General features: G+C 40.7%; 1 protein-coding gene across 1 annotated transcript in view; it reads right to left on the bottom strand.

The window, feature by feature from the left end:
* Positions 1–6,005: 6,005 nt before the first annotated feature.
* LOC112115800 (sodium/hydrogen exchanger 2-like) overlaps positions 6,006–23,816 on the bottom strand; it is a gene marked incomplete at its 5' end in the record, with an annotated part of 47,315 nt that continues 29,504 nt past the window's right edge. Inside the window, 6 exons of the mRNA XM_026653088.1 lie at positions 6,006–6,197; positions 7,850–7,899; positions 9,182–9,248; positions 13,978–14,112; positions 15,348–15,459; positions 16,728–16,892. Of these exons, the coding sequence (XP_026508873.1) occupies positions 6,006–6,197; positions 7,850–7,899; positions 9,182–9,248; positions 13,978–14,112; positions 15,348–15,459; positions 16,728–16,892 (721 nt within the window). The remainder of the gene's footprint in view (positions 6,198–7,849; positions 7,900–9,181; positions 9,249–13,977; positions 14,113–15,347; positions 15,460–16,727; positions 16,893–23,816) is intronic.

The raw sequence follows: 23,816 nt of genomic DNA, 5'->3' as shown, positions 1-23,816 counted from the left end.
CCGCCCCTGCTTCTTTTCAGACTTCCCGCGAACCTCTGATTCGCGGGAAGCAGGGGAGGGGGAGGAGAAGGGGCGGAGCATTCAGGGGAGGGGAGGAGGGGGAAGTGAGCTGAGGGCGGGGTGGAGAGCTGCGGCGCGGGGCCCTCTTAGCGCGGGGCCCAATTCAGCCGAATCGGCTGAATCGGCCTACAGCTGGCCCTGTTCCCAGGTGCTATGAATCATTGCTGGAAACCCCGAGACTGTTACCATGCAGTTACCATGACCAAAAAGGAAGAGGAGGAAGACTTCTCTCAGGGGAATACTCCGGGTTTGCTTCATGGCATGGACAAACACTTGGATTAGTTCTCATTTCTCCTTGAGCAGGTTTTTGAGGTTGTTCTCAGCAGACGTGCAGTGGCTGTGGGCAAGAGAACCTCAGTCCAGCAAACTTCTTTCGCTCTCTATCTGTCCTTTGTGTATATTTCTCTGCAACAAATTTTGTATTAAAAAATATCAGAAGTAAATATAACCAGGGTTTTTTGCAGGAAATATTACATTTGATACAGTAAAGTCCCCTCCCTCCCTGCCCCAAATACATTAGAAAAACAGTAAGAATAACTTTGTTCAATTTCAACCCTGTTGTGTTAGATTCCCCTTAACAGTTTTGTGTTTGTGAAACATGCCAGTCCAGTAAGACATAGCACCTGACCTTCAGGACACAGCTAGTGTTCAAATGTTCCAGGACTGATTTCCTTATTCCTGAACCACTCATTACCGATGAGTGAGAAGTGCAATCCCACATCTCACCACTAATAGCGATTCCACTGCCTCCCTTGCCAGCTTGTTCCACTGCCTAATGAAACTCTCCCTATAGTTATAAAGTTTTTTTTAACATTTAATCTAAATCTTCCCTGCTGCTCATTGTGTCCCCACTGACTCCAGAGAATAATTGATCCCTATTCTTTTTTTAAATATCCATTTTTGTACTTGCAGTTACAGCATTTTTCCCTCTGCCTTTTTCAGACTAAACATGCTAATTTCTCTTAAGCTTCCCTCTGACTTTTATCGTTCGTTGCTGCTGCTCTCCTCTGAATTCTCTGCAGTTTCTTTATGTCCCTTTAAAAATGTGGTGTCCAGCAATGAAATCAGTGTTCTAACAGAGATCCAACTAACACAGAGCAGGTTGCTTCCTCTATATGTAATATACTGATTATTACAGCCCACTATACACATAGTCTTATTTACAACAGCATCACATTGCTGACTCCTTTCTAAACTAAGGTGAACAGATTTTCTTCTACACTGCCAGGGAACAGAGTCAGACCCAGGCCAGAAGCATGTACTCTTACATTTCTGCATGTGACCCTTTTCCTGTTTCTTCTTCATTAACCAATTCAGTGCTGCCAGGCTGTAGAGGTGAGCTGAAGGTCATAGACTTTGATCGGTTGCACTTCGTACCTGGTACTTTTTCTGCATCCCCTACTGTGAGAGGAGGAAAACACAGACTCTGCTGAGAATTTTTTCCATTTGTCAGTCAATGGTAATGAGGAAATATTTAAAGCTAGTTTAAATTATTACCTGTATGCTGGGCTGAACTATCCAGTTACAATGATTATCTTTTAGTTACAAAAACAATTAGCAGGCAAGCAGCACTGTTTTGATAGAAGGAAAAATACAACCTTAAAGCTGCTTTGAATTTTGAAATATGTTATTTAACCGGAATCAAATACTGTAATTCTTTTGTCAGTCCCCACTGGTAACCACTGAATACTTAGTCAGAGTGTTGTAAGACCCGTCATTCATGCCAATGAGCAATTTTTAATAATGTTTTAAAGAAACAGATGTTCTCTACAAATCTTATGGCAGAAGAACACTTTATTTTGGGTACCTCCAAAACAAGCCATGTTAATATGGGCACTTAGATGCACATCTAATGGACTGGATGGATTACATTCTCTTCCAGGTCTGTCAGCAATTGCATGACAGCATTTCTCAAATACAGTCACCGTGGCTGCATGCGGCTTTTCTTGCAGCCACAGTCTCCCGGGCTGTGATGGGAGGAGGGAGGGTCAAAGTAGTGGCCCCTCTCTGCTGCTCCTGGATGCACCACCTTGGTGTTGGTTGCTGGGTCCACCAGCAGGGGTCGGACCCTGCCCCCTTCTGGAGACACCTGGGGTACAGCACCAGAGAAGCAGGCAGCCAGTGAGTTCTCCAACATCCCAGGGGCAGGGGAGCTCAGACTTTGGGCTTCAGCCCTCGGGTGGCGGCGTGACAGGCTCCAGCTGCATAACTTCAGGCTCTATCCCCAGGCTCCATCCCCCGACCGGAGGGCTTCGGGCTCTGACCATGAGACTTCAGGCTCCAGTTCCCCACTGCCTCCCCTTAATCCCCATCCAGGGCTTAATTTGTCTGTAGGCTTGCCAGGGCTGAGTAAGTCTGCTGTGAAAAGTGATACTTGTATGTTTGTTAATAACACTTTTCACAGCAGACTTACTAGCTAGCAATAAATAAATTACAATGATTTGAATGTGTATATGTGCATGTGCATATTTATTTCTTTTTTCCTAAAGCTAATTAAGTATTTTAGGAAAAAGTGTGAAAGTGGCCACCAGCAAGAGTTGATGGCTGCATTCTGGGGCCATCAAAAAATTTGTCCTGAGAACCTGACCTAGATCTACTGTGCATATACTTGACTCAATGACAGAGATGGGAACAGAACCTAGGAATTCTAGCTCCTACCTCTCTGCTCTGATCACTAGACCACAGCCACGTTTTTTTCTGGGGAACAACAATGCTGCTTGGATAACTAAAATAAACTACAAGTTAAAATGCCTACAGGATATAATGAGTGCACATTTTGATGAATATATTATGGACTCACAAATGTCACACAACTGACTGCATTCCTTTCAGCCCCTCTTACAACATTCCAGAACACAGTGCTAATACATCTGGTTACAAGGTGGATGACTACCATACCATCAGCTTGTTTTAGTAAACTAAGTTGCTTCAAAATTTTAAATTAAGGGGGAGAAAAACAGTAGGATAAGGAAAGAAGCAAAGAGTATAAGGAAATATCCTTATTTTGCTTATATTCTTACAGTAGATATTTTGTACAAGAAATACTCTGTATACTAAAACTAGACCCATCCCCTCCCCACAGCACACACTCATTGCGCTGGAAGAAGCGGTCAATAAACACAAAATTTTCCACAGAATTATACAGAAACATTTGTGCTAAATACTTTTGTGCTAAGCACTGTGAAAACTCATAGTGTTCAATATCTCACACAGAGTATCTGTAGTAGGCCTAGGAATTGAACATTACATTGTGGTTCAAAGCATGAAAGGATACTGCTTCTCTGCATCCTTAAGGATTTATTTTATATTTCCTCCAGATAGAATGAACCTGAGCTTCTTTATATAGCAATGTAGATTTCTTTGATTCTTCATTAACATTAAAACATTCAAAAAGTGAGAAAAATAAGGTTTCAGCTCCCTGAGGGCTACAGGTGTGATTGTGAGAACACACAAAGCCAGGTGCCTCTGGTCTTTCTATGTTTGCATTCTAAACTAGCCCATCAGGACACGGACTGTCTTGGTATTGGTAACTTGTAAAGAGCACATTGTTGGCACTTAGCAAAATTAAACAACAATACACGAAAGCACTTAAGTAGCTGCTTAACTTTAAGCATATATTTAAGTCCCAATTTCAATAGGACTTAAGCATGTGATTAAAATCAAACACAAGTATGAGTGCTTTGCTGAATAGGGATGGTTTCCTGATTCAAGACTATAACTAATAAGGATTTTTTTTAAAATTCTTGTGAAGGGAGAACGCTGCAGTAATGACACAGTTAGCTGTGCCATTGCCAGGAAATGTTACCTCCAGTTTTTGTGTTAGTAAAAGTGTTCCCAATGGAGCTGTAATTTAGGTATCATATTGAGGGTTTTTTTCAGGGTAACGGATCAATTAACTTGGGTGACACTGATAAGGCTATCTTTGAGACTGGGCATTTCCTGTACTCATTATAAATGCATTATTAACATTGTACAGATGGCAGATTAGGTCATAGAGGTGACACAATAAGTCACAGAGGTAGGGGAATAGGACTGTTTTTAAAATATTTCATAGAACCCAATTTCATAGTATTCCTGGTGGAGAGGACCACACAGACAACATGCTGCAAGTGAATCTACATGCAGACAAGTCCGAGTTCATAAGAATGACAGGTTTCTTACCTGAATATTTTCTTTCTTTCTGTTAGCAGTGTCTCTGAGTTCATTACTAATGGGTTAATGCCCCCCCCCCATGGAATTTGGAGGTGATCTAATGTTGCTGGAGAGTCCAGGACTAAGCTCTGGCCACTAGAAGAGTCTTTCCACAGCTGTAGGAACACTGCATTAACCAATTATTAGCACTAAGACAAATCGATATAAGGTATGAAACTAACCTTAAGACAATATAAGTTTAAGTCTCCCTTTAGAGAAAAATGTCAATGTCTGTACTGGTCTGTATAGGCTACCAGTGTGGGTTGAATTTGGAGAGAAGCTGCTAACAAAGAAAATTATCAGATAAGAAATTTCTCATTCTGTTGCACAGCTTCTCTCCTCATTCATCACTAATGGGGAGTAGCGAGCACTGAGTCACAGTGGGGTGGCGGGGAAAGGATAAGCAGAGATAAATTATTATAGCAAAATAATAGGCAGGAATAAAAGTTTTCCCCCATATAAAGCAAGAGTTTTATAAACTAAGGAATTATGTGGGAACCAACCCAGTAGCACCTTCTTAGCAAAGGATGCCCCTGCAGAGAAACAAAAACTTACTTTGCAAATCTTCCTTAGATGAGGCTCATACACGTTCCCCGCAGTGACTCTACGGACTGCTGTGAATAATTTCCCAGGTGCCTAACATGCCAACTGGTGTAGGATTTTTACATCGTGCCTGCAGCAACTTTGAGGCTCTAAGGCTCTGGCATTTTGGATTGAATGAAATGAACAGAGTACAACTGGGGTATGTATGATATGATATATCTTCAGAGCTCTAGGAATTCCCATTTATGGCACAACCTTCCAAGGGTTAGAACCATATTATAGGAGAGCTTACCTTGAACAACAGAAAAGTTTTTGAAGCTATAAGAATAACTTTTTCCTCATGACAAAGACAGAGTGCTTCTTGTAATGACACAGGAACTAATTCCAAAACTTGCCTTTTGGAGGTAATGGCGATGAGAAAGGCCAGGCACAGGCTTGTCTAATCTGTCACTCTGATTAAACCTGGCATTTGATACTCACATAGAGAATCCAATGTGCCTGTCTTCAAAATATCACTGTGGCTAGTACTCACATTTATAAGGTGCATAGATGTAGGACTCCAACCAAGCCTCCTGGAGAAACTCTAATGTGAACGAGATCACCAGAACTTTGGGATTATTACTACATTTGTATTACAATAGCACCTAGAGGTCAGGGCCCCATTGGGCTGGGTATTGCATAAACAAAATGCAATCCGTGCCCCCAAAGAGCTTTCTGTTTCCCCTCACACCAGAAATGTAAATTTGATCAGATCAATGAATGAAATATCCTGATTGAGTTTTGTTTGGGTACCTCACTATATCAGAGGTTAATGGAGAATCCATGCTGAACTACACTTCTCTTCCGATGTCCAGGTTGTTAAGTGTAGGTGTTCACAGTTTGAGTGAAGGAGTTCCTGCTTCAGGAAGTCTTGTATTTTCTGAAGGTACAAAATGCCTTCTAGGCTAGTGGAGGACAAGAAGGAGAACTTAAACTCTCCCCTTTCCATTTTTCTGTATCCTTTATGAGAACTGTCCTGAAAGGCAGGAGATTCTTCTCTACCCAGGACATTATTTCTATTGCCATGGAGAAGCTTTGACCTCTGGTTACTCCCTGGTTTTAGAAGGGATATAAACATTCATGCCTGAATCATAAGACAACCGCTACTGGGAGGTAGGAGGAGACTTCCTCTGCAAGTATTTTAATTGCCTACTTCATAGTTCTTGCACATTCTACTGATGCAGCTGGCACTGGTTACTGTCATCGAAAAGATATCGAACTTGAAGGACCACTTCTCCAATCCCATATGGCCATGTTTGTGGAGTTTGCTTATTTTTCCCTTTAAGACACACTCTGGTAGAGGTATCAAAATCAATTAAAATGATGTGTACCATGAGATTTTGAACATTTGTCTTCCAAGTATGCTAGTTTCCAAAGTGAATACACAAAGATCTAGAGTGAACATTGGGCTCACTTTCAGCATGTTGTTTGTACTTACCTGACCATAAAGTGGAATTCAGAGGCAACCTGAGAATGGCACCTAAATTTTGATTGCATCAAGTGCATATTTCTGTGTCCTCAGAAGGAATTTCTGCAGGTGTATTTTGAGAAACCTCCTTGAGATGCACCAGCAATCCTAGCCATTGGAGATAATTGGCTACTGATGACCCCTCAGGAAATTACTTATGCAATGATGGATCTCTGCAAATCTTTACCATTATGGTCAAATTATGGCCAGAACCATGTCTGTTTTGACCTCTGGGTGAGCTATTCTCTGCATTGATATCAAAAGTTTTTCTTGATTTTGACGAACTGGTGGCTATGAATCCTTTCCAGCAACTGTCCAGTTATGAATAGGTTTGTTTCTCTGGGCAGGGTACTTATCCACATGTTGTCTTTGCATGGTGTAGGTGTGTAGCGTGTGACCTGTGCCTTGCTGTGACTGCTAGCAGCCACTGATATTGCAGAGGTCAGATCAGAAGGAAGAGTCTTGTACAAGAATTGTGAGCTCTCTTACACAAATATTCCATTTGTCTTTGAAATGCTGAGGATTGGAGGAAATTTCATCTAGGTTTCCTTGGAAGCTTCTGCTCCAGATTTTTCCTCTCTACCAGGTGATAGTACCTTCTTGAATACCCAGGGTGTTGGCAGCTACCAATGGATTGCTATGCTAGCTTTGATAATGAGGGTTGAGGCCTCTCTGCAATCTCAGCTACTAAACTCTCTAATGTTTCCTCCTATAGCTCCACACCTGTAAGTTTGGAGGCACAAGATACCTGTTTAGAATGATCAATGGCTATTCATGCGTGTAACATGGCTTCCTTGTAGCCACCAGCTTAGAATCCATTGCTCATCACAAATCACGTCATTGGTTTGACCAAGGCAGCACCTGAGACATCTCACTCCAAGTAAGGATCATACCCCGAGATGAGGAGCAGTTTGTTTACCATGAAGGAGGCTTTCCTTACTATATATATATATATATATGAAAAACTTTGTCCTGAATAGCTTCTAGAGCTGAGGCTTTGAAATTGCTGTGCAGTGTGTCATCATTCTTATGGTGTATGGCAGGGACATGCTGACCGCCGCTTCCTGCAGCTCCCATTGGCCGGGAACACAGAACTGTGGCCACTGGGAGCTGCAGGGGGCAGTGCCTGTGGACCATCAACATCAGCAAAATGTTTCGTGGCCTGCAATCAGATTATCCTGATGGGCTGCATGAGGCCCGCAGGTTGCCCACCACTGGTCTATGGGGTATTTTGAAAGGAAATCGCCTTCTGAAGGTCTGACTGTGTCTTTCATTGGGGGAGAGGGGACCATGGCTGCACCAACCTTAGGCTCCCCACATTTATAGAATTTCTTTGTTTTTATATAAACATTTCAGTTTAATATTTGGTTAAATCAGACATCCTCATCTGGATCTTATGAGGCTCTGAAAGGAGGCATCATTGGGAAACCATGTAGACTTAAGCCAGCTGTTTGCAGGACAACTCTTCCATGCCTGAGTTGGGGCAGAGAATTCAGACAGGAAGGTGCTGCAGCAGTAAATCCAAGAAGCCACCATGCTGCTCTTTACCTGATCCATGAGGGGAGGAAGAGGAGGAGGAAGAAGATTATAAGTCATAACTGCACAAAAACAATTACAAATAGAGGTTTTAAAACAAAATGTTTGGGAGAAACTGAGCCAGCAATTGGTTCTACCACCAGAGGCAGAAAACCTGGTGGCCTGGGCTTGAGGGCAGAGCTTAATCCTGGAGCCTCCAACGATAGCCCTGGACTGTCTCCGACATCCATAGATGAAGGTATTGACCCATCAGTAATGAATGAGGGGGAAAGCTGCGTAACAGAATACAAGCATACTAGCGAGGTGATATCCTACCATCCTCTGGTTATGAAAAGGACATTGAGTACACAATGCTGAGGAAGATAAAAAGGCAAGAAAATTGAATAAAATGATAATAATGGGTGACTTCAGCATCCCTCATATCACTGGTTAAATGTCACAGAAGGACACATCTTCTGTCTTACTTAGCATGTTCATTCATTGACATTTAAGTGCCTAGGTACTGATCTGAGAATCCCCGCACAAGGACTGGGAGTCTCATTTTGATGCCCACATTCAAAACTTGGGTTCCCAATAACTTTCCAAATCCAAGTCTTCATGTTATTCTCCTACAGATTCGCAGAAGAGGCTTTTGTTCACCTACTGTTCTTCACTCGGGCCAGGTCACATTCTCACTCCTTGCCTGTAGACTTTTGCCCCACAATGGAGGGGACAATACAAACAGCAGTAGGTACTACCTGAACACTTAGCTGTGAGTGAATACGTGATGTCCCACCCTTTCATATCCGCCCTAGCTGTGGACATCAGAAGCAGTGTTGCCCCATCTTTATCCTCAAACCCCTCTCCTATAATTCAGAGACAGTGGAAAGCTAGATATCTGGTGTCAGTGTATTTTAGCTGGTAGTGCACATTCTAAGGCTGCATATTTTATTTTCCAATCTCTACACAGTAGGACTATTTTACTATACATATTTACTATATTTACTATATATACAGCCCTCATTTCTGTTTGTGTATGCTTCAGACTGTGACCAAAAAAGTGGGCATGTTCCTAATTTACCTGTGAAAAACCCAGATTGGCACATACAACTTGGGTAGGCCATTGACTCACAGCCTCATTTCAATGCATTAATAACTGACTATGTTTGTGTAAAATAGCTGCCCACCCACTTTATTAAGTGCAATCAGTTCCTCAGGGAAAAGAGAGTGTGCAAAAATGAAAATGTTGCCCCGAATGCTCCCAACAACCCAACTAACGAATCGTTGATGTAACACAATTTATTCTTCTTGAATATACCATAGGGGAAAACATCAGCATGGTCACTCATATGATTTCCCACTTACCAGTTAAGGACCGGTGCAGTTTAGGCTTTGTGTCAGATCCATGATGTGCAGAATAGGAGTCATCCTTCTGTGATTATGAAAGAAAGTAGGTTAGGACTTTTATGGGAGATAGCCTGTAAGTCTATAAATGACACTCATATTTCATACACAAGCCATTCACGATCCCCATGCACTCTGTTTCCATTTGTTTTAATTTTGCCAAGAGAATACAAGAAAAACAAAAAGAAATGCTTCTAAAAATAGATTAAATACCCAGCATAGATTTCTGGGAGGAAATGTTTACCGACACTTATTTGTTTCATGTTGATGAAAGTGGTCTGAACTCTCAGGGAGCGATTTAGCAGATACGATCTGAAAGCAGCAGATCTGGAGCGATGAGGACCCAGCCAAGTGACTGAACAGAAACTTGGCAAGGCCACATACATTTATTCCCTGGCTTTATGCCAAGTAGCCAGTGGAAAGCTTGCTAGGTAGCGAGCTCATGCTAATGAGTGCTCTCCCCTTTTGCTTCAGCACTAATCTGCACTCCTCAGGAATTTCTATTAGCACAATGTAGCTAGAATTCTTTGGTATTGTTTTAACAGGAAATACGTCCTTTATGCAGCCATGATTTGGCTTGTAGGTCCAGAAACCCATGCTGCCAAATCACTTCTGGCCACCTCCCAGACCAGTTTTCTGTTTTGTTTCCCTTCTTTTTTCCCTTTAACCAGGGGACCTGATGCCCTCAATCCATTGTTTGCAGTTTTGTTGACTATTTTAGTAACAATGCCTTCCAGGGTTGAACAGCAGTGGCCTAGCTCCCTGGAAAGCCATCCCCAAGAGCATCCAAGGACTCTCAGAGCATGCTCCATGCAGTCCCTCTGACACAATTACTAAAGGCAATATGTAATTTATGGCCATGCCTTACAGGCAGCTCCAAATAAGCCATTTAAAGGGGAGAGGGGACTAGATGTGTGTTGGCAAAAGAACAGAGGGAAGAGCGAGTGCAAATTTCCAGGGCTACAGGTGCAAGTGTTTTCTGGGTGCTGAATAATAATTAGGTGTTGTACTAAGGCTCTGAAACCACAACACCTATGAGATTTTGGGTTGGATCATATCCCAGACGTGTAGTACAAAGAAACCCAAAACATGCACAGTAATATAGAGCGTGCATTGTGATAAATATCTACAGCAAACGGTAATAGGAAACCTTATCCCTGAATGGTCAGCCCTCTTCAATGATTCTGTCCCCTGAGAGAGGGGGAAACTAAGACCTGAAATTGAACTTTTTTGAGAAGAAGGATGGTCTTGGGGTTAAGCCTCTGAACTAGCCCTCAAGAAATCTGGGTTAAATTCTTAGCTCTGCCACAGATGGCCTATGTAACCTCGGGTAAATCAGTTAATCTCTCTGTGCCTCCGTTCCTCACCTGTGAAAATGGGATAGTTACATTTCCTTTCTTCATCTGACTGGCCTATTTAGACTGTAAGCTCTCCAGGGCAGGGACTCTTATATATATGTGTATAGTATAAGTAGAGTGACCAGCACAATGGGGCCTGGCTCATTAGCTGTTACTGTAGAACTACTCGAATTAAAAAAACAAAGCTGGTAAAAACTTTTTGCATGAAAAGTGTTTTGCAAGGGGAAAAATGGCCTTTACAAAAAACATGTCAACATTACTGACATTTTACATGAAAATTTCCATGATATTTTAACCAAAATGTTTCCAAAATTTTTTAATGAAATCTATACAGACATTTTTGTTTACTGAAATCCACATTTTGTTATTGAAAACTGGGCTTTTGGTAAATGAAAATTTTTGAAAATGATTTTAAATACTATTGTCATAAAAATATATATATTTTTAAATCAGAAAAAAAAACAGAAAATGGGTCAATTTCGAACCCTGTGAAATAGACACCTTTGAAAATTTTCATTAAATCATTCACCTGTTTTTTATCCAGCTCTAATGAGTAATAACTTTTAAATGCATCTGCCTTTTATTTTTTCCTGAAAAAAGGTGCTAAGTGGTTGAAGAATCAGGCCCCTAAGTTGTTAAAAGAGTTGAGATATGATTCAAAGTAAATTTTCCCTAGTTGGATTCCTCTGCTACATCAGGCAACATTTTTCTACTAGACTGTAAATGTAAGACGACATGCAAATTCCACCAGCACTGGATGTGTTAGCGTGATCCCTTGTACCTTGCTCCTACTTCCCTCTTAATTCTTCAGATTCTTGCTATCAGTCAGAGGGTATATACAAAGCAAGTTTGTTTCAGGTTTCTTTTATTTCAGGTTTGGTCGGTGAGTATAATTGTAATAGTTCCATCTTGTGGTAAAATGCAGAATAGAATACTGCATGGAACAAGAGCACATACTTTTCTCTGGTATAATGGTCTATATCTGTCTCAAATAAAATCCTGAGGGTCAAATTCTTCCCTGGAATCCACATAAAGCAGAGTATGTGACCCTTAATTACACTTTAGTGCTCAAAAGTTCCTAGTTAGAGTTCTACAGGGTTTTCAATAATGAATCCTTTCTTCAGGAATATGGACTGTGTGTATCAACTAGGGTAAAAAAGCCTAAATGACATAATATGAAAATATTTGGCTTTTTAAATCTATTTTTATCAATGCATTTTTAATTTAATCCAACAAAAAATATGCATTTGTATGCAATCAAATGCTATAATTTGTCACTCCATATCCTTCTGAGTTACTACACTGAGACTCTTTTAGAACACATACGAGACATCTTCCTAGAATTTTCAGACATTAATCACATTTCTTTCATTTCTGTTTGCTGTAAAAATGACATCAGAAAATTACCAAGAAAAGGTCCTGATTGTGCAAACACCTAGATGAGTAGTCCCACTGACTGCAAAGGATTTCTCTAGTGTGTAAAGTTACTCACATGTGTGTTTCTAGGATCAGGGCCTAAGTATTTATATTTGTAGCACCAAAACATGGTGACATGACAGTCACTTCAAGCATAAAATTAACATTTTGTTAACTTTAACTTTGTTAAATACCAGTTAACTTTCAGACAGTTTCATATTACAATTAACATAATGTAAAGATACGTGTTGCAGTGCTACAGGCTACACTGAAGTGTGCTAACTATGTCCTCTGTCCAGTAATGAACTCTATCTGCACAAATCCCATTGCAGGATCAGTGCCTTGACTGTATCATGGCGTACCTACTTCCTTCACAAGTTTGCAAAGTGAGCATGAATACAGTACAAGTCATTTTGCTGACTCTACCCATCACTTACTCACCAGATACAACACAAATGTTCTGGCTTTTGCTCCCTTTACTAAAGGACATAACAGAGTTCAGTCACCTTAAAGGCCCAATAGAATTATTTAGGGAAAGAATCTTCCCAAGTTTAATATCATGTGCACTGCACTATCTAACAGGCACAACAAAGGATGTCTATGATGGTGTGAAAGGGTTAATCCCTGAATGTCCTTACTTAAAATATGTAATCTTGCTCACAACATTAGCATTAGTTTAACGTAGCTCTTTTTAAATTTAATTATATCAAATGTTCTACAAGAACATGCCATGTTGTCGTCTATTTTGAATTATAAGTATCAATCAGCATGTAAATGATCAAATTAAATCTTTTCAGTTGTTTGCTTCTACAGCTGAAACACCTTTCTGTGAATGAAGGACTGGAAGTAGAGGCATTTGTTAGATTACTTGATATCTTGATTAGCTCTTCAGTGACTGGATTTTCAACAAAGAAATCTGAGGGGAATAAAGCTCATGGTGGTTTAGGGCTTCCTATGTTGTAAGGGAAATCACTAGCTAAATAAACATTAATCATTTAAATACCATACTTTTCTCCTCTGTTCATACACATTAGGAGCCACAGTTTGCCCTTGGACATTTGACAGCAATTCTGCAAAGCATTTAAGCATGTGCTTAAATCCCACTGAGCACATGCTAAAGTGCTTTTTTCAGTAGATATGGACCACTGAATTGGGGATTTGGAAGCTAAATATTTTGGGCTTGATCTTGCTCGCTTGCTTGAAGTCAATATAAGTAATGGATGCCATCAAGTAGTCACAGGTATTTGAATCATGCACAGTAACTAATAGTCAAAGTGAAATAGTTTGTCAGTTTCTTTTTTAATTCAGAATATGATGGGTCATTAAGTTATGCCAATAGTAAATCTGGCTCTAAAGTGGGCCTCTTAGGAATTAGGTATACTATAGTCCTTTTGATTTGTTTTTATTTCTTGAAGGCGTCTCAAAACTGTAACTAGTTTAAAAAATAATGTCAACATTGTGATATAAAAGCCTTACAAAAATGGCTCTGTCTTTCTGAAAAAGTTGTAAAAAAAATATATTTACAATACATCTGGTTTGATGACAACTTGTGTCCCCAAGTTTCCGCCTGTTATGAAACCCTACCAGAACTCCTCCCCACATGAAAAACAGGCCCTTATAACAGAAAAACCAAGTGTCAATTCATTAAAACTGCTAAGTAAATAACTGCCCTAACACTGATAGAATATCTGATAACTGTGAGCTGAACTGTGCGGTATGAAGGACTACTGCTCATTTATTTGCCAGGGATCGGAATTTTTCAGGTAACACTAACAGTTTCGTACTCACTAATATTCAGATGAAGGTTAATAGACACTTTTATTAAAAGGTACCAGAATCTCTTTTCTTTAAAATAACAACTTTCTGGAGTTTGGTGATAACATGTGTTAGTATGAGACTCCTCACCACTGAATAGACAAGAGTGTGAAAAGGAATCATGCATCATGCTTCTTTACAATTAAAAGATTTCCCAGCCCTCCATACCTCCTTTCTAGAGTGATCAGAGTCACTTCTGTTCATATGGATTCGAAGGCTCCTGTGTCTGAGAATCAGGATCTCCTTTGCCTCCTCTTCTGTCCCACTCTCTCCAGGAAGCGTATGCCTGTTATATGCTGGCACCTGCTCACATAAATCATAAATCATACAGATCCAGCTCCCACTGAAGTCAATGGGAGTTTTTCCATTTAATGGGCTTTGGATCAGCCCCATATGTAGCATCACAAAAATAAATTTCCCGGGTGTCAACTTTTATGGGCAAATTCTGCTCTCACTTCCCCTGGTGTAGACCTGGAGTATCTCCATTGGCTACACTGGACATACTCCAGCTTCAGACTGATAGCAATAACCAGACCTTGATTCTTTTGCGCCCACTTTTTAAAGAGTTTCCCCAAAAGTCTTATCTTGTTGCCTCTTTCAGCACAGCAGCAAGACAAAAGGTGGTAGCTCTGTGCCAAGATGCCCATATTAGCCACATTCCTAATGATTTGGCATTTCATGCCTAAGCCAAGAAAGCAAAGGCTTTAGTTGCATTTAAGAGATAAGGCTCCACATACCACCATATAAACAGTGCTTAGTATAGTATAGTATAGTATAGTATAGTATAGTATAGTATAGTGCAATTGTTCTGCAAACAGCAGGATTTCCTATGCTCCCAATGGTAAATGTTTCATGGCAAAACTGTTGAATGGCTTTAAAACATCTTTCCTTTAATTATTACTATAGGGTCACACATCTGCTGCTGCTATTGGCCAAGCTCTTTGCACACACCAGGGGCTCCCTGCATCACTGCAATTCCCTCTCCCCCAACAATGTGTATCACCCTCCCATCCTCTTCTCTTTCAGGGACTCCCCAACTCGCCACCTTCTCCCTCCATTGCCCCCTCCCCAACCAGGGGTTCTGTGTGGCCCCCTATTTTCCCCTCTCCCTATGCCAGGAGCTCTGTGTGCTCCTCCATTGCCCCCTTTGCCATATGCCAAGGGCTATGTGTCCCCCATGCCCTCCTTCCCCCATACCACAGTCTCCTACCCCCTGCCAGGGGCTCTGCATGCACACACAATCCCTCTTCCCCCCAACCATTCTCTCTCTCTCTTTCAAGGTGTCAACATTTTAAAATTGTATGGGGAGGATGGACAGAGCTAAAGTTACCACGTTACAGACAGACAAACAGAGGAATGCCAGCAAGTTGAGTGTTAGTCTTCACTTTACTTAGCCAACTATTTGCTCTCCATCGAGGGAGACCTTTAGTAGCACATCTAAATAATCCCAATATCTGTGCATGCTGCTGAGAATCAGACTAATAATATTTTACAATTCATGTAACTACTGTACTGTAGCTTGAGTGGAAAAACCTTACTGTTCTCCTTATTTTGTATAGGTTCCTTGCCAATATTTTCTGTATATTTTCCAGCACATCTGGATTCAGAGAGTCCGATTCTTTGACCATTACGGCAGACCTGTGGCTGTCGCTGCAAAGAAAACACCTGGGTTCTTCATCAATGCGTAGTGCATGAGATCAATTGCAAAGGCACTTAATGAAGCTGAAGTTACAATCAGCAGCTTGTTTGCTGAGTAGATAGACTAATACAAGGAGATTGGATTGTGAATAGCAAGAACCACAGAAGAGCAGAAATGTCAGGGGGAGATGGGATCAGAGTCTAGTTACTTTAATTTCTGACATAATTGCCCAAACTTGCCATTATTTTCTCCATAATTTTTGAATGATTTTAAAGTTTGCCACCAAATGCGTGTAAGTGTTGACTGTTCAGGTACGACCGCAACACGACTCGCTGGGAGTTACACACATACCGCTGCCAGGAGCAGAGACTGCGAGCTAAGCTCCTCTGGCACTGCAATGGGGTTGTTCACCAAAAGCATTTTCTTTACATCTGTCTGGGCTACACCAGCTCTTCTCACGGAGCAACCAGAAAGGAGGGGCGAAGGGGTCAGGGAACTCTGCCAGGTTTCCAAGTAACTGTTCCCTCCAGGGGGGTGGGCTGTGTGAGTGCAGATTCCCAACCCCACAGATCCTGAGTATCCACTGGGAAGGGAAGGTTAGTCCTTGTCTAATGGATGCAGAGGCATCTGCATGGAAATATGGTCAACCTGGCCCCCTTATCATCTGCTCACAAGCTGTGCTGCTTAGTCACTGTGCAGCTGCTGCAGCTGCAAAAGGTTGAGCTGCAGGCAATGCTGCTTTAAGATTTGATATGTGTGAGGGTTCCTTGCCCACGTCCCATTCCCTGCCTCCAGGTTATGGCCAACCTCTTTCCTCCTCCACACCCGTAAGCGAGATTAACTGTCTGTGTTAACACCCCAAGCAGACAACAAATCAGACCTGGTGACCCAGCTACTCCAAATCATACGACAATTTCCATTTCAATTAGGATTTTAAAGGGGTCTGATATAAAGTTATTGTACAACCATTACGTGCCAGGGGATTGGCTAGCACTCTAATCTTTCAAGGGCCCAGTCACACAGTATGGATAAACCAAATATGGATTGACTGAACCTGGTTCAAATGGTTAAACAAGAAAAAGTCAACAAAATTTAACAATTTTAAAAAATATTTCTTTTAGTCATTTATATTTTACCTAATGTCACAAACATGCTAATGTCTGTGTTACAAGCAGGGTCACAGTGCGCCTGCAGTCAGGATTCCCAAGCAGGGAATCAACCTCCCATCAGCCTTTCTGAAGTACTTTGTGTCATTACACCAGGCTAGGAAAACACTTACAGCAAAGATGTATGGGACGGCTCATGAATTAACTGCCCTGCTTCTACTAACTCAATGGCATGTTTCCTCTCTAGCTTTTCGTAGAGCAGCACAATACTTGATTTTGGCTGGTCATACTCTCGGAGTAAGAACTTCTGAAGATACTTGCTGTTGAAATATTCCAGTCTGTTCAGGAACAAAAAACAAACAAACACTGCTGTACTGATACTGTAATGCTCATGACTTGAAGAAAACAAACATAAAACATTGCTGTGCTGAACCTGTAATGCTCTTTGTTTGAACAAAATTGCACTGTCTCATTCTTTCCTCCCCAGGACCCAGAACTGGTTCTGGCAGATTGGCTGTTGTTCCTTTAGACATCTGCTTTCCAGCAACTAGTGGGTCAAGAGCCCGGTCCTGCCCACCTTGCTTTGTGGGTGTGCAAAGAACACAGGGTTATGTTCTATATTAATTCCATAATGTGGCACATGAAGCAAGTTAGAGCTTCTCAGAATGCAATTTGTTATGCAATAAAATGCCTCCAAAGGGCCAAAATGATCATGAACTACATTACCTTTGCATATTACATTAGATCAAACAGAAGTGCCTGGGATCAAACCAGCAGCTTCCAGAATCCCGTCTCAAAGCAGCTCCCAGCTCAGTGGTTGAAGGAGATCTAGTTCACTTCACATACCAGTACAGATACTCAAGTTTGGCCATTGTTTGGCCCCATATGTCTCTCTCTAGCCAGCAATTTAGCCTAGGTGCTACACTCATAAGGAGCCAGTCCTGAGTTGCTTAGTAGACAGTGTTTTCAACACCATCTAGTGGTCATTCCAAAAACAGTCATTCTTAACAAAAGAAGTAAACTAGGTTCGACGGGGACAGGTGAGCAAAGCCCGCAGGTAAGTGGGGAACATGGAGACCTGGGAGATGGGTCGGAAATGAGAGGGAGTGTGGGCTATATTGGCAGAGAAAAAGGAGGGTCAGGACAAAACTGGGAGGAAAGATCAAACCAGTATCTTAGATGCCTATATACAAATGCGAGAAGTATGGATAATAAGCAGGAAGAACTGGAAGTGCTAATAAATAAATACAACTATGACATTGTTGGCATCACTGAAACTTGGTGGGATAATACACATGATTGGAATGTTGGTGTGGATGGATACAGCTTGCTCAGGAAGGATAGACAGGGGAGAAAGGGAGGAGGTGTTGCCTTATATATTAAAAATGTACACACTTGGACTGAGGTAGAGATGGACATAGGAGATGGAAGTGTTGAGAGTCTCTGGGTTAGGCTAAAAGGGATAAAAAACAAGGGTGATGTCATGCTAGGAGTCTACTACAGGCCACCTAACCAGGTAGAAGAGGTGGATGAGGCTTTTTTTAAACAACTAACAAAATCATCCAAAGCCCAAGATTTGGTGGTGATGGGGGACTTCAACTATCCGGATATATGTTGGGAAAATAACACAGCGGGGCACAGACTATCCAACAAATTCTTGGACTGCATTGCAGACAACTTTTTATTTCAGAAGGTTGAAAAAGCTACTGGGGGGAAGCTGTTCTAGACTTGATTTTAACAAATAGGGAGGAACTCGTTGAGAATTTGAAAGTAGAAGGCAGCTTGGGTGAAAGTGATCATGAAATCATAGAGTTTGCAATTCTAAGGAAGGGTAGAAGGGAGAACAGCAAAATAGAGACAATGGATTTCAGGAAGGCGGATTTTGGTAAGCTCAGAGAGCTGATAGGTAAGGTCCCATGGGAATCAAGACTGAGGGGAAAAACAACTGAGGAGAGTTGGCAGTTTTTCAAAGGGACACTATTAAGGGCTCAAAAACAAGCTATTCCGCTGGTTAGGAAAGATAGAAAATGTGGCAAAAGACCACCTTGGCTTAACCACGAGATCTTGCATGATCTAAAAAATAAAAAGGAGTCATATAAAAAATGGAAACTAGGACAGATTACAAAGGATGAATATAGGCAAACAACACAGGAATGCAGGGGCAAGATTAGAAAGGCAAAGGCACAAAATGAGCTCAAACTAGCTATGGGAATAAAGGGGAACAAGAAGACTTTTTATCAATACATTAGAAGGAAGAGGAAGACCAAAGACAGGGTAGGCCCACTGCTTAGTGAAGAGGGAGAAACAGTAACAGGAAACTTGGAAATGGCAGAGATGCTTAATGACTTCTTTGTTTCGGTCTTCACCGAGAAGTCTGAAGGAATGCCTAACATAGTGAATGCTAATGGGAAGGGGGTAGGTTTAGCAGATAAAATAAAAAAAGAACAAGTTAAAAATCACTTAGAAAAGTTAGATGCCTGCAAGTCACCAGGGCCTGATGAAATGCATCCTAGAATACTCAAGGAGCTAATAGAGGAGGTATCTGAGCCTCTAGCTATTATCTTTGGAAAATCATGGGAGACGGGAGAGATTCCAGAAGACTGGAAAAGGGCAAATATAGTGCCCATCTATAAAAAGGGAAATAAAAACAACCCAGGAAACTACAGACCAGTTAGTTTAACTTCTGTGCCAGGGAAGATAATGGAGCAAGTAATTAAGGAAATCATCTGCAAACGCTTGGAAGGTGGTAAGGTGATAGGGAACAGCCAGCATGGATTTGTAAAGAACAAATCATGTCAAACCAATCTGATAGCTTTCTTCGATAGGATAACGAGTCTTGTGGATAAGGGAGAAGCTGTGGATGTGGTATACCTAGACTTTAGTAAGGCATTTGATACGGTCTCGCACGATATTCTTATCGACAAACTAGGCAAATACAATTTAGATGGGGCTACTATAAGGTGGGTGCATAACTGGCTGGATAACCGTACTCAGAGAGTTGTTATTAATGGTTCCCAATCCTGCTGGAAAGGCATAACGAGTGGGGTTCCGCAGGGGTCTGTTTTGGGACCGGCTCTGTTCAATATCTTCATTAACGACTTAGATATTGGCATAGAAAGTACGCTTATTAAGTTTGCGGATGATACCAAACTGGGAGGGATTGCAACTGCTTTGGAGGACAGGGTCATAATTCAAAATGATCTGGACAAATTGGAGAAATGGTCTGAGTTAAACAGGATGAAGTTTAACAAAGACAAATGCAAAGTGCTCCACTTAGGAAGAAAAAATCAGTTTCACACATACAGAATGGGAAGAGACTGTCTAGGAAGGAGTACGGCAGAAAGGGATCTAGGGGTTATAGTGGACCACAAGCTAAATATGAGTCAACAGTGTGATGCTGTTGCAAAAAAAGCAAACACGATTCTGGGATGTATTAACAGGTGTGTTGTTAGCAAGACACGTGAAGTCATTCTTCCGCTCTACTCTGCTCTGGTTAGGCCTCAGCTGGAGTATTGTGTCCAGTTCTGGGCACCGCATTTCAAGAAAGATGTGGAGAAATTGGAAAGGGTCCAGAGAAGAGCAACAAGAATGATTAAAGGTCTGGAGAACATGACCTATGAAGGAAGGCTGAAAGAATTGGGTTTGTTTAGTTTGGAAAAGAGAAGACTGAGAGGGGACATGATAGCAGTTTTCAGGTATCTAAAAGGGTGTCATAAGGAGGAGGGAGAAAACTTGTTCACCTTAGCCTCTGAGGATAGAACAAGAAGCAATGGGCTTAAACTGCAGCAAGGGAGGTCTAGGTTGGACATTAGGAAAAAGTTCCTAACTGTCAGGGTGGTTAAACACTGGAATAAATTGCCTAGGGAGGTTGTGGAATCTCCATCTCTGGAGATATTTAAGAGTAGGTTAGATAAATGTCTATCAGGGATGGTCTAGACAGTATTTGGTCCTGCCATGCGGGCAGAGGACTGGACTCGATGACCTCTCGAGGTCCCTTCCAGTCCTAGAATCTATGAAAAAGTATCTGTCAGATTACACATACAAGAATCCTTACCATGAAATCAGGTGTGCATGTTTGTAGAGCAAATAGTAAAAGATGGTAGATTATTACCAGTGCACTTTAAAGGTCTTTTTCTTTACAAAAACAAAATTCACATGTAAATACAATTTACCTCATATTTAATGAAAATTTGGCATTTTGTTATGAAAATCTCAGTGGATGGTCCATTATTTTTCAATACCTCAACGTAACACAACAGTCTTCAATCAATGTTCCAACCAGCATTGATCTTATGTTATTGACAAGAAAAACAAGGGAAAGCTACATTTTCATAGTCACAACCCTTCACTGATCTAAACACAAGGATGACTTACAGCAGAAACTGGCAGGAAAGAGAAGAGTTGGACAAGCGAAAGGAAGGAGGAGTAAATATAATTAAACCTTAAATGTAAAGAACAGCTGTAGGTTCAACAAATGCAACTGTACAGATTCCTAATATGAAATGATAAAAGATAAGTGATAACAAATAACAAACAATGCTAATAATTAGGGCTGTCGATTAATGGCAGTTAACTCACGTGATTAACTCAAAAAAATTAATCGCGATTAATCGCACTGTTAAACAACAGAATACCAATTGAAATTTATTCAATATTTTTGGATGTTTTTCTATATTTTCAAATATATTGATTTCTAGTACAACACAGAATACAGAGTTTACAGTGCTCACTTTATATTATTATTTTTGATTGCAAATATTTGCACTGTAAAAATGATAAACAAAAAATAGTATTTTTCAATTCAACTAATACAAGTACTGTAGTGCAATCTCTTTATAATGAAAGTGCAACTTACAAATGTAGAATATGTTTTATTACATAACTGCACTCAAAACCAAAACAATGTAAAACTTTAGAGCCTACTAGTCCACTCAGTCCTACTTCTTGTTCAGCCAATCACTAAGACAAACAAGTTTGTTTACATTTACGGGAGATAATGCTGCCCACTTCTTACAATGTCACCTGAAAGTGAGACTAGGTATTCGCATGGCACTTTTGTAGCCAGTGTTGCAAGGTATTTACGTGCCAGATATACTAAACATTTGTATGCCCCTTCATGCTTCGGCCATCATTCCAGAGGACATGCTTCCATGCTGATGATGCTTGTTAAAAAAATAATGCATTAATTAAATTTGTGACTGAACTCCCTGGGGGGAGAATTGTATGTCTCCAGTTCTGTTTTACCTGCAATCTGCCATATATTTCATGTTAAAGCAGTCTCGGATGATGACCCAGCACATGTTCGTTTTAAGAACACTTTCACAGCAGATTTGGCAAAACGCAAAGAAATGTGAGATTTCTAAAGATAGCTACAGCATTCAACCCAAGGTTTAAGAATCTGAAGTGCCTTCCAAAATCTGAGAGGGATGAGGTGTGGAGCATGCTTTCACAAATCTTAAAAGAGCAACACTCCGATGCGGAAACTACAGAACCTGAACCACCAAAAAAGAAAATCAACTTTCTTCTGGTGGCATCTCACTCAGATGATGAAAATGAACATGTGTCGGTCCACTCTGCTTTGGATCCTTATCTTGCAGAACCCATCATCAGCATGGACGCACATCCTCTGGAATGGTGGTTGAAGTATGAAGGGTTTGTCTGAATCTTTAGCGCATCTTGCACTTAAATACCTTGAGACGCCAGTTACAACAGTGCCATGCACATGCCTGTTCTCACTTTCAGGTGACACTATAAACAAGAAGCGGGCAGCATTATCTCCTGCAAATTGTAACCAAACTCGTTTGTCTGAGCAATTGGCTGAAGTAGGACTGAGTGGACTTGTAGGCGCTAAATTTTTTTTGTTTTTTTATTTTTGAATGCAGTTTTTTTTTACATAATTCTACATTTGTAAATTCAACTTTCATGATAAAGAGATTACATTACAGTACTTGTATTAGGTGAATTGAAAAATACTATTTCTTTTGTTTTTTACAGTGCAAATATTTGTAATCAAAAATAAATATAAAGTGAGTGCTGTACACTTTGTATTCTGTGTTGTAACTGAAATCAATATATTTGAAAATGTAGAAAACATCCAAAAATATTTAAATAAATTGTATTCTATTATTAACAGCGCAATTAATCATGCAATGAATCGTGATTGATTTTTTTAAACGCACGATTAATCAAGATTAATTTTTTTTACTCGCTTGACAGCCCTACTAATAATACCACTGTATTTGTGCCTCCTCATTAAAATACATATATTTACATTTTATCACATCACTAGCGGTGATAAAATAGTATAGTAGTGACTCTGCTATGGTTAATTCTTTCATATTGCACCTGAGTATGTCAAATACTGGATCACCAAATGGGGATAGGGCATCCTATCTTTTCTGTCTTTACCTTTAGTTTTTATTTTTAAAGGAAATGCATGTTCCATTAAAACCAAAACTAAACTCTTAAAAGGATGAAAAATAAGCTACAGTCTGTGTCCCCACATTCCCAGTAATCCATAAAATTGCAAAAAAGTGGCCATGAAACACTCATAAATATAAAGTTAAAATAAAGCAGAAAGAAAAATAATACAAATAGCCAAACCAAGAGATACTGAACACGCTGGAAAGACATTAATATTCTAAGGTTTAGCTATTTCCAGTGAGGTAAACCCTTTAGTCTTTACTTTTGGTGCACACTAGTCCCTCTTTGTTATTTGGACCATTTAATACCAAAGTAAATGAGCAATATGACTTTTTGTAGCTTGTCCCAACTTTGTCCCACCAGGATATGAACGAGCCCAAATGGTGACAGCCCTTTGGTAGTGTCCGTGCTATATCAAACCAGCTATATCAAACCCTATCAGGAAGGCCTGGATCCCTGAAAAGGAAGGGCTATAGCTCCTGCCATGCAAACTGTTATACATGTGCTTAATGTTACACATGTGAGTAACCCCTTCAATGCCAATGGGGTTACTCAAATGTGGCGAGGTAAGTATGTGTGTGTTTGCAGGATCAGGGCTCTAATCAGCACAACACAGGAACGTGCCAACAGACCAATCCTTGAAGCAACAAGTGTTATGTAGGGTGTTGACATGACACCTGGGACCTTCATTTACAACATCTCCATGTTTTTGTTTTGACTGAGGGGAAAGGTTTTGGGAAGAGAAGAAAGGAGTCCTCTGTCAGTGAAGTGACACCATGTATGACATCCAAATGGGGGGAGGACAGAAAGAGGAACATGGACAGTCTGTTCTGATTTGG

This window comes from Terrapene carolina, unplaced genomic scaffold (assembly GCF_002925995.2).
Source record: "Terrapene carolina triunguis isolate 2854851 unplaced genomic scaffold, T_m_triunguis-2.0 Scaffold131, whole genome shotgun sequence".
In the NCBI taxonomy this organism is placed as follows: domain Eukaryota; kingdom Metazoa; phylum Chordata; order Testudines; family Emydidae; genus Terrapene; species Terrapene triunguis.
Note: the sequence above shows the minus strand (reverse complement) of the source record. Positions and strands in the feature narration are given on the sequence as shown.